At 39.7% G+C, this 18,046-nt stretch overlaps 2 protein-coding genes across 2 annotated transcripts in view; one reads left to right on the top strand and one right to left on the bottom strand.

Moving 5' to 3' along the window:
* The window catches only part of NUFIP1 (nuclear FMR1 interacting protein 1), a 48,128-nt gene extending 38,621 nt beyond the window's left edge, over nt 1–9,507 (bottom strand). The window contains exons 1-5 of the mRNA XM_058548204.1: nt 9,083–9,507; nt 6,923–7,005; nt 5,450–5,548; nt 4,627–4,689; nt 3,890–3,966 (exon numbers count right to left, since the gene is read on the bottom strand). Of these exons, the coding sequence (XP_058404187.1) occupies nt 3,890–3,966; nt 4,627–4,689; nt 5,450–5,548; nt 6,923–7,005; nt 9,083–9,494 (734 nt within the window). The 5' untranslated portion in view covers nt 9,495–9,507. The remainder of the gene's footprint in view (nt 1–3,889; nt 3,967–4,626; nt 4,690–5,449; nt 5,549–6,922; nt 7,006–9,082) is intronic.
* A 136-nt stretch (nt 9,508–9,643) lies between these two features.
* Nucleotides 9,644–18,046, top strand: part of GPALPP1 (GPALPP motifs containing 1) — a 40,670-nt gene continuing 32,267 nt past the window's right edge. Inside the window, exon 1 of the mRNA XM_058548203.1 lies at nt 9,644–9,803. Coding sequence (XP_058404186.1) covers nt 9,689–9,803 — 115 coding nt within the window. The 5' untranslated portion in view covers nt 9,644–9,688. The remainder of the gene's footprint in view (nt 9,804–18,046) is intronic.

Raw genomic sequence — 18,046 nt, 5'->3', positions numbered from 1 at the left:
TTCCTCTACCTCTCTGGCTCTCACTCAGCAGTCTTGTTGGCTTTTACTCTGTCTTAGGCTATCTTCTCTTTTCACTATCCCCTCTCTCTATGGGGAATGTCTTCTACATTTATGGTTTCATGATTTAAAAACACCTCCAGCCAAGTCCAGTCTGAGTCCCAATATCTATGCAATATCTTCAAACAGATGTCTCAGAACCTCCTCACACTCAACAACGTCCACAATCAATCCCTCTAACCAGCTCCTCTTCCAGCACTCCCCATCTCAGTAACAGGCGCCCTCTTCACAGAGGGCCTCACACAGGGAGTTTAGAAGGCTCCTCAAAACCTCTTTCTTCCTCAACCTCAGAATTGCTCAGTCACCAGATAGTGCCCATTTTAATCTCCCAAATGTTCTATAACTACCTAGTTCTCTCTGTCCCCGCAAGTGCCATTTTTTAAAAGCTTCTATCATCTCTTACCTATACTCAAGATCCCTGAACATGCAAATCTTTCTGGGCACTAATCCCTGTCTCCCTTACCTTTTCCTAGTTAGCTCTGAGTTCAGCTCAACCTCCCTTTCTCAAGGAATATCCCACTCCTCTAGATGAGGTGCACCCTCTTATATACTGAGAAGGAGGAAAGAGTAGAGGACTGTGGGAGAGTGAAGCAGCTACAGACATAGTAGAACAGAATCGTTGAAGTTGGCAACCATAATTTAACAGTAGTGGTTCCAATTTTCTCAAAGTTTATATAATGATCTAATTAAACAACCAGTAGAGACAAAAGAACCAAAGTTGGCAAATCAGAAACTCATTTCAGACCTTCTCTATTACCTTAAGTGAACTCAAAACTTGAGAGATTCAACAGCTTACTTAGTTAACTCCTTAATTGTTTTATAATCATTGCTGACTAGTAAACATCACCATGGCACCAGTGAGCTGCACTAACTCCCAACTGATAACAGTCAGGGTCAAGTAGCAGGGGAAAAACCCAGGGTCTTAGCAGTTAGGCCATTTCCATCCCATCTAGCAGGATATAATCTTCAATACTGTCATCATCAGCTCTTCAAAAACTAAGTATTAGACAGGAAGTGGAGTTAACTATTCTTGTTTGACTATTCCTCTGTGCAAAATAGAAAAAGATACAGCCAATGGATAAAAACAAACAAGCAAAACAAACAGAAAACAAAAAATCCAGATACTTAGGGAGTAGAGTCATGAGAAGAAAAAATTGTATGTGTAAAGAAGCCACCTAGAGAGGGGAGGAGCTTCACATGCAGTGCTTGAAAATTCTTCATTAAGTCAAACCACTTCATGGTCCCAACTCCTCTGACTTCTAAGCTGGGCCATGCAATTGGCTAAGGTTCTCTAATCAATGCCAAGACTGAGCCCTCCCGCGCTGCACCATTTAACAGTAATTCAGTCAACAAATATTTATTCTCCACATACTAAATTCCAGGCACTGTGCAAAGTGTAGCAGAATCAAAGATGTCTAAGACAGGGCCACCTGGTGGTGTAGTGGTTAAGTTCCCACGCTACGCTTCAGCGGCCTGGGGTTCATGGGTTCGGATCACAGGTTTGGATTGTGGGCGCAGACCTACACACCGCTCATCAGGCCACGCTGTGGCAGTGTCCTACATATAAAATAAAGGAAGACTGGCACAGATGTTAGCTCAGCAACAGTCTTCCTCAAGCAAAAGGAGGAAGAGTGGCAACAGATGTTAGCTCAGGGCCAATCTTCCTCACCAAAAAAAAAAAAAAAAGGTGTCTAAGACTAAGGCCAGTTATAATGCAACAAATGCTATTGTGGTTGTATTAATAAGCTATGTATTCATAAAGGAGGTAGTGAAAAATGCTTTAGGGTAGTTTGGTCCAGCGACTGGCAGCCAATCCACACACCTAACCCAGAGGTGATTTCAACTATGTCACTAAGCAAAATATTTAGTTCAGCTGACATTTTTTTCCTAGTAAGACGTTCTCAATGAAGGAAGTAATGTATAGATTTACATTCTAGTACAAGTTCATTATCTTGTTACAGACTGGCACTCTGGTAGCACTGAGACAGAGGAAATGAAGAGTAAGAAGAGAGCGACAAATCAGGTGACATTTAAGACAGGTCTCACAAGATAAATGAGATTCTGCCAGGAGATAAAGAGAAAAAGGCATTCTAGTATAGCCTACTCCTGGTGGCCTAGATTCTTTCACTTGTTAGCCAAAGATACTCTTGAAATTCTATTAAATCCACTGAGTCCGCATTGACTGGCTGGACTCCACTTGCTTAAAAATTAAATTTCTCTGATTGTCCGTTCACTCTCATCCAACTCTGCACACAGTATTAATAACTGGTGTTGATACACACATTTACTGAATTTTATTTGTTCTCAGTATAAATCTTTATGTTTATGCTGATTTTCCTCAGATTTACCTCTAAAGTTTTAAAGGGCAGTAACTAACTTTTTCACATAAAGTATAACAGCTGACACAACATTACATATGTAAGTAGATTTATACTGAAAACTTAAACTAAGTTGAATGAAGTACAAATTTAACTCGCTGGTCAAAAGAGTTTTAAATCTTTCTTGACCTTTAAGGATAACTCTTCCCATCTGAGGGTCTCTTTTTATAATTCCAGAAAAACAGTATTTGACTTAAAAGTACATCTGACCCCCCCTAAGAGTTCTGCCCTAGTCTTCTGCTTCAGTATGAGGTATCCTAGTCCTTGCTGAGAAAACAATAAAATAGTGTCCTAGTGGGATTTTTTCATAAGTATATCCTAGCTAGACATCTACTTAACTTTCTTCCCTAATAAGTATAAAGCCACAAGTCACATGGTAAGTCTCAAGTTTCTTAGTTTTGTTTTTTTTTTTTTGGTGAGGAAGATCAGCCCTGAGCTAACATCCATGCTAATCCTCCTCTTTTTGCTGAAGAAGACCAGCTCTGAGCTAACATCTATTGCCAATCCTCCTCCTTTTCTTTCCCCAAAGCCCCAGTAGATAACTGTGTGTCATAGTTGCACATCCTTCTAGTTGCTGTATGTGGGACTCGGCCTCAGCACGGCCAGAGAAGCGGGGCATCGGCGCACGCCCAGGATCCGAACCCGGGCCGCCAGTAGCGGAGCACACGCACTTAACCGCTAAACCACGGGGCCAGCAGAAACGTTTTTTTTGTTTTTTTGTGTGTGTGTGTGAGGAAGATCAGTCCTGAGCTAACATCTGCCAATCCTCCTCTTTTTGCTGAGGAAAACTGGCCACGGGCTAACATCCATGCCCATCTTCCTCCACTTTACATGGGACGCTGCCACAGCATGGCTGGCCAAGCGGTGCGTCGGTGCGTGCCCGGGATCCAAACCCGCGAACCCCAGGCCACCGCAGCGGAGCGCGCGCACTTAACCGCTTACGCCACAGGGCCAGCCCCTCTTAGATTTTAACTACAGGAAAGGATTCCTGGTCTTTTAGTTATGGACAGCACGTGTCTATCTTATCACCGCTGTACTCCCTTTGCCTAGCATACTACAGTCATTCAACAAATTTTTTAAAGTAATCAAAAGAAACCATTGTAAAGTATGATCTCCCCAAAATTACATTCAATACTAGCCTCATATAATACAGTTTACAGTTGTATGCCCTAGTACTAACATTATAAGGGAATTCAATGAATCAAAACTACACTAACAAAAACTGTATGTTTTTCACACATCAAGTGACAATATTCTCAATGTCATTATATACCAATTCTGAAGAAAAACAAAATTAGGACTAATCGTTTTCAGCTGAATATTTGCAATGTTATAAAAGACTAAATTTCCTTTTTTAAACTATTCATTAGGGTCAGAATGGTCATTACTTTGAAGTACTCAGCCTTGTCCCAGGAAAAGAAAGTTATTTCACTAGTTCTGAACTCTTTACTCACTTTCTTCTTTCTTCCCTCCATCTTGCAATCTCCTCTGGAGTATCTAACTTGATTTTCTTCATACCAGGAGCATGCATCTAGGGGAAAAAGCCTGCTGATCATCAGGAAGCATATTGTATGCTTTTGACTAAATCTCAAGTAGTATGGGGGATAAGAGAGACTCTACCCAACAATAAATTAGCAGAAACCATATTAAAACTAAGTAAGCAGGTTTTATCCATCTTTATTACAACTTCTCCTTTAAAGGAAAAAAAGAATTTCTCATGTATTTAGCTTAGTGCTACTAATAAGAAAAAAAGGACTAACATAATTTTGGTTACAAAGTAAATATGTCACCCATTTCTCAATTGACATTAAATACACAAATGAATGACCTACTAACCAAAATTGAGGGAGGTAACTAAAGAAATAATGAATACACAATACCATTTGAAGCAGCATGGTGTAGTAAAACAAGCAAAGAATTTGGAGTCAAGAAACTCAAGTGTAAGAGTTAGTTCTGAGGCCATGGGCAAATCATTTTTTTTTACCTGTTAAATCAGGCCAATATTTATCTACTTTACATAATGTTTTGTGAGGATAAAATTGAATAACAGATGTAAAAATGCCTTACAAAGTACAAAGTACTCCATGAATGTTACTTATTATTAGGCTATGTAAATGAGGAGCTGTGAAGATAACAGATCAATGAAATAAAAAGAATATGTATTAAAAAAAAAAACCACACAAGAACTTACATTTCTCCAATGGAACTGGACAATCTTCTCATGTGCACTAAAAGAGCAATCTGCTTCAGGACACTGCAGGAGTTTAAAAAAGAAAAAAAAAGATTATGCAATGTTTTCCATATTAAATTTACCCTACCACTACATATACAGACATATTCTAGTCATATTACATAGTTATCCCATCTATGTGGTGTTATCACTATATACTTATGTCAATTGCAAAACAAAGGTCACTCCACAACAGAGCTGCATTTAAAAAGGAATGACATTCTCAAAGTATATAGTAAAGTAATACATATCATTTATTCCTCCACTTGAGTGAATGCACGACATCAGCAATGTTGTAAAATGTTCATAATTCCTAAGCTGAGGGGCATTCCTATAAACTGAAAAAGAACTTTTCCAAATTAAGACCGTTCTGGTTAAAAATTTTTACAAAGTACTTAATAAGGTCCAGACCCCCCTTAGAGGGTGATGGGACATGGCAAGTTTCACAGTGTGGTTAAATGGTCAAAGGCAGCCTTAAAGGGGAAAGAATTCACAAAGGTGCACAGAGCAAATGGAGGTGTTGCCCAGCCTTCTTACAAAGCAGAGGAGGCGCACGCATACAAGCTGCCAGACCTCCCTTCCTCTTTGCTGTCATCTTACCTCTTCCTGAGGCAGTGGGCTCCCCACCCTCAAACTGCAAATTCCAAGGTCACCGTCTCAATTTGTCAAGTTATCAAACAACATTTCCATGAAGACAATAAAGTTTTAAGGAAACAAAGCTCAGAATTTCTACCATATATACCCATTTTCCTAAATAAATTTCAGGAAAGCCAAGAAAACTTACTTTCGTATGTTCAGACATGTGCTTATCATACTTTTCTTGATTTTTAAAGCCACGATCACAGGTATCACAAAAATAGTGAAAAACTGGTTCCTTTCTTTTCTGCAAACAAAAATGAAGAGGTGTTAGGCTTTTGGTGAAAAATATTTAATCAACAATAAAAATATACCTATCTTTCTGGTAATACATACTTTGATTTTTCACATAAACCTCGTATGTGAGAGAAACTTCTGAATACATTTCTAGCGAAGGGATATTTTTAGCAAATATATTAGGAAAAACCAGACATGATAATTTTTAAATCTGAGTAGAGCTAACATAAACTGTGAGTAGATTTCAAATTGGTAATCTAAATAAGACTTAGTATAGCATATGTCAAAATGATCTAAAAATATTCAGGGTTAAAACAGCATTATCTTTTAGGAAAAATAACTACATCATATGCTTTTTTAAAACCACAGAAGGGGGAGAAAAAAGAATCATTTAGGTCAAGATTAGTTATTTTTCATTCTCGATCTGCTATTTTTATGCTTAAACATAAAACAAAAAAGATTATTACAATGATAGACTATATAAGAAATGGTCTCCAATTGTTTAACGTTGGGATTATGTCAATAAATACATTACACTTGCTCAATATTTTGTTAATATTAGCTCCCTAGTTTTCATGCCAAAATGAAGAACACTAATTTTATGCTGTAGACCTTACTCAACTTATCCTGAACTAATGACATTATTTATACACCTTAAAATCTGAAAGACCAGATTTGTAAGCTACATCAGAATAAAGGAAGCCTACTTTAAGACCTGGTTTCTGAAGCATAACCCAGAGTTGTTACTCATTATGAAAAAGAAAAAAAGGGGCCAGCCCAGTGGCATAGTGGTTAAGTTCGCATACTCCGCTTTGGCGGCCCAAGGCTCGCAGGTTCAGATCCCGGGTGCAGACCTACACACTGCTCATCAAGCCACGCTGTGGTGGCCTCCCATATACAAAATAAAGGAAGATGGCACAGATGTTAGCTCAGGGCCAATCTTCCTCAGCAAAAAGACGAAGCTTGGCAATGGACGTTAGCTCATGGTCAACCTTCCTCACCAAAAAAAAAGAAAAAAAAAAAGGACTTTTTATTCCATCCCTCCCCTCTCAATCTGCTAGTAATATATATTTTCTTTTATTTCATCAAGGTTTAATAGCATTTACATTTATCTGTAATCATAATTCCCAATTATATTTACTCCTGAAACTATACTGAAATGGATTCAATGTTTCCTTTTTCTACAATTTCTCCATTTATTTCTCAAAAAGATTTTGCTTGAAGTTTGTACTTACAGGTAAGATCCTTAAAGATCCTATTATAGTAAGGTTCTGCTGTGTCAACAACAGATGCAAAACACTGCAACAGTTATGACAGAAACACAAGATATGAAACAGTGACATAGGGACCAATGTATCACATTCAAAAACATCTTTAAAAATACCTTTTTTTTCTGTTTTCTAGTGGGAGGGAAGTTGAAGTCAGTGAACTCTGCATCATATTTTCGTGGAAAATAAGAATGTTTAACTAAAAAAACAAAAAGAGATCCATAAATGTTTGCAACTACACAATTATCTAAAATTTTATTTGCTATAAGGTGTCACAATTACTTGAATAAAAACAGCGGTAAACTACTCTTTCTAGGAAGAATAGTAGTTCAAACAAATTAACAAAGATTCAGACTAGTCTACCAAATAAATACTTTTCAAATTAATGCATACTGGTAAGATTACATGTCCATAGATGCTTTAGGTAGCTAAGTTAAGGAATGGACAAGCTAACCTGATGAAATCCCTTGTAGTTCTTTTAAACATTAGAAATGTAAACAGTAAAATCTCTAATACAGCTCTTTCAGCATCAATTTTACAGCAGGAACACAGAACCTTGGGAAATACATTTTCTCTCAAATACTTTTCCTTTCTTATTGCCATGACCCCATGCCGAGCCCCTGATCTTTTCCCTAGATTATTGTAGCAGCCTCTCTGATTGTCTTCCATTCCCTAAGTCCTCTCTTCCAACAAATCCTGCACACTGATACCACAAAAATAATCCTCTTCAGTCATCATAACTCTGCTCAAAAATCTGCAAATGGCTTCCTAGAGTCCTTCAATGAGATCCTAGTTTATTTTCTCACCCTATTCTTCCCCATTCCCTCTACCCACTCTGCCATCTTCAGAACTCACCTTGTACCAACACTTCTTCGCCTCTACCTAAAAAGTGTCTCTTCCTAAATTCTAAACATCTCCCAAGACACTTCTTCCAAGAGTTTTTCCCAATTTCCTCAGCTCTCTTAAGTCACCTTTTATACGCCTCTATCACCAGTCACACTGAATTGTGATTTTATTTATGAACCAATCTCACCTGACTTAGGACTATCTTAGGCACATTCATATTCTCAGCATTTGGCACACAGTAAACACTGATTTAGATTCAATTTAATGTAAATTGAATCATACGCAGACTTGGAGAATGGTTTTAAGTGAACAATCTCATGGCTTTAAATATGATTTATATACTGATGACACTCAAGTTTACAGATCAAGCCACAAATCTCCCTTGAAAGTACAAACCGATAGCTAACAGCCTATTCAATATCTCTTCTTGACACAAACATATTCCAAACTCATTCCTGGTCTTCTTTCCAAATCCGCTCTATTTACATCCTTCCACTTGTTTGGCAAAAAACTTTAAATTATCCTTGTCTCTCCTCTTTATCTCACACCCCACATCCAATCCTTCAGCAAATCATGTTGGCCCTACTCTGCCTTCAAAATATATCTAGAATCTGACTACTTCTCATCACCTCCTGAGCTCCACCCTGGTCCAAGTCCCCAATATCTTTCACTTGGATAATTGCGATAGCTTCCTAACTGGTCTCCCTTTCAGTCAATTCCCATTGGGAGCCACATTAATCCTTTTAAAACATGAATCAAATCATGTCACTCCCCTGCACTACTCATCTCACAACAGTACAAGTCAAGGGTCCCTAGTCTACAAGGCCCTAACAGGTCTGCCCTCTTCTCCAATCTTCTACAATTCTATCCCAGGCTCAGTCTTCTCTAGCCACACTGGATTCCACTCTTATCTATAGCTCAGGCCTTAAGGCTTCTGCACTGCCATTCCTTCTGCCTGTATCCCTATTCCCCCAGAATGGCTCTGATCCCTCACCTTTCTGAAGCCTTTGCTTTAATATCACCTTCCTTAGGACTGAGACTGACATTTAAAACTGCTCTGCCTATCACTCTTCCTTGCTTTCTTTCTCTCCACAGCACTCACTGCCTGCTACTACACACTGCTTTATTTTGTTTAGTGCCTGTCTTTCTACACCAAATGTTCAGCTCCATAAAGATTAGGATTTTTGTATATGTTATCCACTGCTATATTCCCAGTTCCTGCTACATAGTTGGAATTCAATACATAACTGCTAAACTGAATGAACAGGCGGAGAAAACACTCCCCTTGGACAAATGGTGAGACATTAACGACCAGACCGTGAAAGTGCAGGGCAGAATCAGAAGTGGCGAGAGGAAAAAGGGAGAAACGAGACAGAGAAGAAGGGGAAGAGGAAAGTAAAAGAGCGGTCTTGAGAGAAGTAACAGCCTACCCGGAGTGTTGTTGGACTTCTGATGCTGAGGAAAAACACCACAAGGCTGTTTCCAGTACCACGATGTCGAAGCCTGGAAATTCCAGGAAGGCTGGCCGTTGAATTGAGGCTGAGAATCAAGGAGGGACTTGGCGTCGAAGGGGGGCTGCGCCCCAGAAAGAATCTGGGTGTCGAATGGGGGAGGCGCTTCGGGGAGAGCCTGGGCCTCCATGGGGGGCTGCGCCTCCGACGAAGGCTCTGATCCGGCCGCAGAGGGGGAAGACGAAGGCGGTGGTGGCGGCGGCAGCATTGCCCAGACCATCCAGTTGTTTGGCAGCGGGGTACTTCCGCTCAGAGGCCCCAACGTTGGGGTCAGCTCGGGGTTTGGAAACCACCCCGTGGGAGTCACGAATCCACTAGACGGCTCTGCCATGCCACCCGCCAAGTAGGAAACCTAGCGTGCAAGTGCGGAACCAGCCTTAGGCGTCACTTCCGTTACCGCGAATTACAGGGATCAGCCAACCACAGGCTGCTACGTCATTAGTCGCCGCCGGAAAAACTTCCAGCATTTGCGGCAGCCCGCAGGCTGCCTTTTGGGTAGATTTGACTCTGCGTGGCTAGACCCGTATGCGTGACCGGTGTCTGCCACCGCGGATGGCGAGGGATCTGATCGGGCCCGCGCTGCCGCCCGGCTTCAAGGTCCGCGGGACAACGGAGGACGAAGAACGGGACCCGAGCCCGGGTAAGCGGCGGCGCGTCTCCTGACCGCCAGGCCCGCCCACCCCTTCTCTGGCCCGGCGGTGCTTTGTGAGAGAGGTCTGAGGCCTGGGACGCCGGAGGAGTGTGAAGTGGGCGCGCCCCGACCGAGCTGACCTTCCTTTCCAAACCGTAGCCGTGGGAAGGAGGCCGTGGGGCTTCAGAAAAGAGCTTGGGCCTGGTAATCATAATGATGATGTAGTCCCATTTAGCGCTTAATGGGCTGGATGCTGTGCTAAACGATCGATACACCGTCATTTAATCCCCCTAGCAACTGTATACGGTGAAGATTATTACTTTCGTGTTACAAACCGGGACACTGAGGCCCAGGCTCTTGACCAGATAGATCACACAGGTAGTAAGTGGTGGAGCCCGAGTTAGAAGCCGGTGCATCTAACTTCTGTGCCATCTTGCCTTCTGACGTACAATGCCCTTGGCTCTTGCAGAAGATGCTTTACTCTCTAGCCCGCGACCTGCCTCCCTAGCCTTTCATTCTGTCATTGCATCGGAAACACACAGCCCAGTGCTGAAACCAGTCCGAGTTTCTGCGTGGTTCCTCAGTTATCTAGGCTCCTTCTGGTCTCACTCTGCGCTTCTTGACACCTGACGAAATGCTACCCTATCCTTCAAGTTTTTGAATAACTTGTCGACATATACGTCTTCATCGTTGCACTATGGTCTTCTAGCCTTAACACTTAGTAGGCGCTTCGTATTTGCTAAATAAATGCTTCTCCGACTCCTCCATGCCTGTCTGTCTCCTTTACTGTTTGTTCTAATTTGTAGACTGGAACTGACACTAAAGTTGGAAGAGTAACTCTCCCATTTCTGAATCTAATTTGCATTCTTTGACTACCCGGAGGCCATATTTCCACCCAGAGTTTTCTTTCCGGATCTCATCTCTGTTATAGCAGTTAAAAAGTCAGGCTTTTATTTTAGCAAGGAAGGTTCCATTCAACTGAAGTTGAAGAGAAGTGGGGTTAACTAAGTTTTTTAGTTGGGTTCCTACCTATGTTGTTTTGGGTTCACCATATTCCCTGATTTTAAACCAAGGCAGGATTTGCAGGTAAGCAACCACCAACTCCCAAATAGATACTTCTATTATGATTTGCTTCCATCATTCTACCCACCTTTACTTCAGGTACTCCTTTCTCTGTCCACTCTCTTTTGTTTTGTGCGATCATTCTTTCCCCACCCCACCCTCAGCACTTAACACTGGGTACCCCTGTGCATCCCCCTGTACCTTGACTGAGTTATAGCCCAACCTGCTTGTCACATAAAAGATCCTTGGTAGACATCTGTTGAATGACTTAAACTCTTCATCAAGCACAGGATCTTGCACATAGCATGTCATTTTTAACACATAATCCCCCCTACTATAATTCCATCCCATGCATAACCTCCTAGATGGCTGATCCTAAAACAGTTGCCAAAAGTCTTTTATCTCATTATTCTTCCATCTGGACTTTTAAGAAGTTTATCAGTACCAATATCCTTGAAGTTCACTATATCACACCATAGAAGTTTGCCTTGCATTATCCTCCAGTCACTATTTGCCTCCCTGTCCCGTTTTCAACCAAAGGATAATGACGATCCTAACTTATAACCCCAGAGATTAGTTTTGCATGCTTTTGTGCTTTATGTAAATGGAAAAATACAATATGAACTCTTTTGTACTTGGCTTTGTATTTTGGCGTAGTGTTATTTTGTGAGATGCATTATGTTGATGAATTGTTGTTGATATAATTATAGATTGTTTATTGTCATTGCTATCTAGTAGTCCATTGTGTGAATGTTCTGCAGTTTATTTATCCATTTTACTATTGATGCATATTTTGAGTATTTACCCTTTTGTGGCTGGTAAAAAAGTGCTGCTGTGCATTCTAGTACATGTCTTCTGGTAAACACACATTGCATTTCTTTTGAAATTGTTGGATCATTGCATATGAATATGTTCAGCTTTAGTAGATACTGCCAGTTTCCAAAATAGTACCAATTTACACTCCCACCAGCATGTATGAGAATTCTTGTCATTCCATGTTTTCACTAATGCTTAGTTTTTTCTGTCTTTTTAATCTGGTGGTTTATAGCAGTATCTCATGGTAGTTTTAATTTGTATTTCCCGGGTATCAAATGAAGTTGACTGTCTTTTCATATGTTTTTTGGCCATTTGGATGGGTGTCATGTCCAAGTCTTTTGCTCATTTTTCCACTGAGTTGTCTGCCTTTTCCTACTGATTTGTAGAATTCTGTGTATAGTCTGGATACAAGGCATTTTTCAGATGTGCGTGTTGCAAATATCTTCTCTAATTCTGTGGGTTGCCTTTTCAGTCTCTCGTTAGTAGGTTTTGATGAACAGAAGTTTTTAATTTTAATATATTCTGATTTTTAAGTTTTCTTCTTTAATGGGTAGAGCTTTCTGTATTCTATTTAAGTAATCTTTGCCTACTCTAAGGTTACAGAGCTGTTTTCCTCTATTTTCTTCTAAAAGCATTATTGTGTCAGCTTTCACATTTATATTTGCAGTCCATCTGGAATTGATTTTTGTGTATGGTGTGAGGTAGGGGTGAAGATTTATTTTTTTTCCCATGTGGCTATCCAGTTGACCCATCACCTTTCCTTCACCGTACTGCAATGTCACCTTCCTTATAAATCAGGTGACCATATATATGCATCTCACTTTTTTCTTTCTCATTCTGGTAAAATATACATAACATGACATTTACCATCTTAACCATTTTTTTTAGTGTTTTTCTAGTATTTTTTAATTTTAAAATGTCTAAAATGGTTGATCAGAATTTCTGATCAACACAAGATAACAAGCACTGCTGTCATGCTGGATAATAGATTTTCAGTCAAATCAAAGAACGTAAGTGTTCATCTTAACCATTTTTAAGTGTGTAATTCATCATTAAGTACATTCACATTGTTGTGCAACCATCACCACTATCCATCTCCAGAACTCTTTTCCTCTTGCAAAACTGAATCTCTATACTTGTTAAACAGTAAGTCCTCATCCTCTCCTTCCCCCAGCCCTTGGTAACCACCATTCTACTTTCTGTCTCCATGAATTTGACTACTCTAGGTCCCCCATATAAATGGAATGGTACAATATTTATCTTTTTGTGTCTGGCTTATTTCACTTAGCATAATGTCTTCATGTTTCATCTACGTTGCAGCATGTGTAGCAATTTCCTTTTTAAGGCTGGATAATATTCCATGTATGTGTATACCATATAGACCACATTTTGTTTATCCATTCATCTGTTGATGAACACATGGATTGCTTCCACCTCTTGGCTATTGTGAGTAATGCTGCAATGAACAGGCCTGTACAGGTATCTTATTTGAGTCCCTGCTGTCAGTTCTTTTGGGTATATTCCCAGAAGTAGAATTACTGGATCATATGGTTATTCTGTGTTTAGTTCTTTGAGGAACCACCATACTGTTTTCCATAGTGGCTGCACCATTCTGCATTCCCACTAGCAATGCGCAAGAGTTCCAGTTTCTCTACATCCTCACCAACGCTTATTGCTTTCTGTTTTCTTTTTTTATAATAGCCATGTTAATGGGTGCAAAGTGGTATCTCACTGTGGTTTCAGTTTACATTTCCCTAATAATGAGTGATTTCAAGCATCTTTTCGTGTGCTTATTGGCCTGTGCATCTAGTTTTAAGAAACTTGAATTCAGAGTCTCATTTCCAGAGTAAAAAAATCTAAATAACAGTGTTCTCCCCAGTGCTTCAAATTTCTGATTGTCTAAAGATACACATTATGTGATTCTCTGAATAATGGCCCTAAGTTAACAAAAAAAAGAAAAATTATTTTAAGAATACCTTGGTTAAGAAGAAAATACTGTATTAGAAAGCTGTGAACTTCATATTTTATCACACCCCCCTAATTGGGTCCTCAGCTCTGCCGAGCAATCCTCAGAGGTTTCCCAATGCAGCTCTCTTCCCCGTTTCAACCATGGCTTTTTAAAACCTTCTCTTTTTAGGGCCGGCCCCGTGGCATAGTGCTTAAGTGTGTGCGCTCCGCTGCTGGCGGCGCCAGTTCGGATCCCAGGCGCGCACTGACGCACCGCTTGTCAGGCCATGCTGTGGCGGCGTCCCATATAAAGTGGAGGAAGATGGGCACGGTTGTTAGCTCAGGGCTGATCTTCCTCACACACACACACACACATACACACTAAATAAATAAATAAATGTAAGACCTTCTTTTTCTTTTTTAGACTATCTCTTTCTCTACTTCACTGAAGAAGTAGATGCCATCTTAAGAAAACTTCCTTAATATTCTGTCACTGTGCATAAAAACTTTCCTGAATCTCTGCCCAGCTTTTTTGTCTTCCCTTTGATGACAATCGAAGAGGTGTACTACCTTCTTCTAAGGCCAATCCTTCCATTTTTACTCTGAATCCTTTCCCTGACTTGTCCTTGGGGCTCTTTGCCTTTAGCATTTAATCAAAACATTCAAGTCTTTCGCATCTTTATGAAGACTCTAGTCCACATCCCCCTGTAGCTAATCTTCTTTCTCTCTGGATCTTCCCCATTTTATCCTTAACCTACTACGTTCTGGCTTCCTAACCCACTGGATTCTGGCTTCTGTTCTTGCCAGTTCACGGAGACTGCTCTCACCAGTTTCGCTGTGGGAATAAATGAAGACCACCCACTGGTTGTCTCTCAGTACCTTTTTGCCAAATTCAAGGCCCTCATTAGTCCTGACCTTGCTCCACCTTACAGCAACATTTAACCTTGATCCCCCTTCTGTCCTCTCTTGGTTCCAGCCACCCTGAACACATTTCCGTTTTCTACATGAGCTAGGCTCTTAGGCTTGCAGTTCTTCACAGACACTTTTCTCTCTGCCCGGACTACTCTCCCTCGAGTCCCCACCCACTTTGCCCAGCTCAGTCTCGTCTTGTAGCCCCAGACGAAACATCACTTTTCCTAGGAAACATTCTCTGACGTGACTACGTACCCCCTGCAGAAGACTGGGTTGGGTGCTCCTTATTATATTTCCATGACTTAATCCTGTCATGGGGTCAGCAAGCTTTGCCTGTAAAGGACCAGTCATAAGTATTTTAGATTTTGCGGGTTAATAGGCAAAGTCAATATTATTATGGAAGTATGTTATATAATAAGAGAGAAAACAAATTTCCATCAATTTTTATTGTTGAAATTCAAGACATAATAGAGTACAATATTTTTTGTAGTATAAGTCTACTAATGAGAAGAATGAAATTGCTGTTGGGGGAATAACATTTCGTTTAATTGGGGTTCAAAGTTAGTGTTTCCTATCATCAAAATCAATTCCTGATCTGTAATGAGATTTTATATACTATATTGAGTATATTTTTTGTCTGCATAATTCTGCGTGATAGATATCAAGGGAAAAATAATGAAATAGAAGGCATAACACCTATTCTCATGGAATTCGTAATCTATTTGAAAAAATTACCATCATAGTGGGAGAGCTACCTTAATAATGATAGTGTAACAGCACCGCTTTAGGAGAGAGATGGAATAGTTCATTAGAAGTGCCTAAACTAATTTTTTGAGACAATTTATGTAGTTCTGAAGAAGAATACCTATAAAAAAGTGAAGCCAGGCATGTCCTTAATTGTATTAGAAAGTCTGTAATGTGGCTTATACTACCTTATACTTTCAATATTCTTCTCTTTCTTTTTTATGTTACCATCTCTTAGTATTCTGTAATATTATGTACTCGTTATTTCTTTTGACACAAACCAGAATGGAAAGTAAATAATTCTATGTTCTGAATGCCACTTTTTTACATTATTTTTCCTGTGATCATTTAAAAAAAAAAAGGCTATATGTTCTTCTCGGATGAGTTTTATCTTCATCTGCTTAACTATTCTCTTTTTTAAACTTATATCCCACTTATTTCTTTAAAAAATCAAGACAGATTTATCTATTAGTTATAATACCAAGGACAGCACATATTTAGAACATTTAGCCTTTTAATCGTTTGAACTATATAAAAGAATAATAAAATCTGTTTTTAATCCAAACCAATTGAAAATTAGGCAATAGTGTCAAATTGATAAATAACATTGATAGCACCCACATATAAGAAAAGAAAGAAGCAAAAGAGAAAAAAGTCTTCTCTTTTTAATATTTAGAATCAAGAGGGAGATGAGCAGAGCCAGTCACTATGAAGGTGAAATGTTAACCCCCCAGGTGCCTTCATGTTAAAGCTGTGACCCTTAGACTTTTGAAGAAAGAGATATTCATGGAAGGTGAGGTCCTCCCCTTCTTGCTGTATTCTAAAAGATGTTTTCTCTAGGAATTAGTAGTACGTAAAGAGATAAACTAGAAATCAGTAAAAACTAGAAATCAGTAAAGACATTATTCATCAGGGTCAGAAGTCAAATATAATCTCCTTTTATAGTTGGGGAACATTTACATACTAAGACATTAACTATTCTTCAGTCTTATACAGCAGTTGGAGATATGAATCCTACCCGTTTATTCTTAATGTTTTCATCTTTTTGCTGCTTGATTGTTTTTTTCTAGGCATGCTGTATTACAAGTTTAGCATTTATTTTCTAAAATTCCTTCCTTTATTTAATGATATATAGAAGAACATTAAAAAATGCATCAAGGGGCCGGGCTGGTGGCATAGTGATTAAGTTCGCACGCTCTGCTTTGGCATCCCGGGGTTCGCGGGTTTGGATCCTGGGCGCGGACCTACACACCACTCATGAAGCCTTGCTGTGGTGGCATCCCACATACAAAATAGAGGAGGGTGGGCACAGATGTTAGCTCAGGGCTGATATTCCTCACAAAAAAAAAAGTTTGGATTTTTAAGTCAGTTTGTTGTATATTGAGCACTTGTTCTATAGTAATACGCCACAGGGGGATTGGAAAAAATTTTCAGAAATAGACCAGTGGTTCTAAAACTGGCCTTAACTTCTCCCCTGAGCTTTATACTAGTATACCCAAGTACCACTGATAGTACCTCCACTGACATTTTTAATGGGCACATTAAACTTAAGATGAGAAAAAACAAGCTCTTGACTCTTCCCCCAAACCTGTTTCCCTTCTAGTCTTGCCCATGGTGGAGAAGAGCACTACCATCCTCCTGGCTAGCCGGTGGGACCAGAAACCTAAGACTCATCCTCAGTTCCTTTTTTTGCCTTCACTTCTCACATCCAAACCATTAGCAAGTCCTCTTTCCCTTCCTTGAAAGTATGTTGCAAATCAAACTACTTTTTTTGATCAGCTTTCTAACTCATTTCCACTTCTCTTGATCCCCCTGTCTGCGGTCCACAAGCAGACAGTTATTTTTTTTTTTTTAAAGTAATTGAGATTATGTCTCTCCAGACTTAAAACGTCCTGGTGACTGCCTGTTGTGTTTAAAATCCAAACCCCTTACCATAGCCTATACTAGCATTTATTGAGTGCTTACTGTATGCCAGATATTGTGTTAGGTGCTTTGCATGTGTTAACTGATGTAATCTTCACAACAGCCCTATGAGGTTGGAACTCGTATTACCTTCATTTTACAAATCTAGAGTGTAACACAGGAAGGTTAAATAACATCTCAGTCACACAGCTAGTAAGTGGCTGAGCTGGAATTCAGAGCCAGAGAGTCTGGCTCCAGAGCACACAGTCTGGCCCCTTTACACTATCCAGCTTCATCTTGTCGTTTTGCTTACTTTACTGTGGCCATGTTTGTCCCTCAAGCACATCAAGCTTGTTCTCGCCATCGGACTTTTGCACTAGCTATTCCTCCATCTAGAATTTTCTTCCCTCAGGTTGTTGTGTGGGCATTGTCATCTCATCATTTAAGTCTCCATACAAATGTCTTTTTCTCAGAGAAGGCTTCCCTGACCTCTGTCTTTAAAATTACCTTCGCACATATTCACAGTCACCTTCTTTATTTGTTTCTTTTTTATGTTGTTTCTCTAAAATATTTATTCAATAAGTATTTGTTGGATGGATGGATGCTGACTCTGTTGAATGTTGTCTAATATAGTGGTTAAGGGTATAGGCTCTGAAATCAGACTGCTGGGTTCACATCCCACTATTTTGTTGTGTGAAGTTGGACAAGTCACTTTCTTCCTGTGCCTCAGTTTCCTCAACTGTGAGATAGAAATAATAATACTTCCCTTATACGGTTGTTGTCAGAATTAAATAGGTTAATGCATATAAATCTTTTAAAACAGTGCGTAGCACGTCAGAACTCAAGACGTTATTTTTCTTTTATTATTT

This window comes from Diceros bicornis, chromosome 9 (assembly GCF_020826845.1).
Source record: "Diceros bicornis minor isolate mBicDic1 chromosome 9, mDicBic1.mat.cur, whole genome shotgun sequence".
Lineage (NCBI taxonomy): Eukaryota > Metazoa > Chordata > Mammalia > Perissodactyla > Rhinocerotidae > Diceros > Diceros bicornis.
The sequence above is the reverse complement of the archived record's forward strand: the minus strand, read 5'-3'. Positions and strand labels throughout refer to the sequence as shown.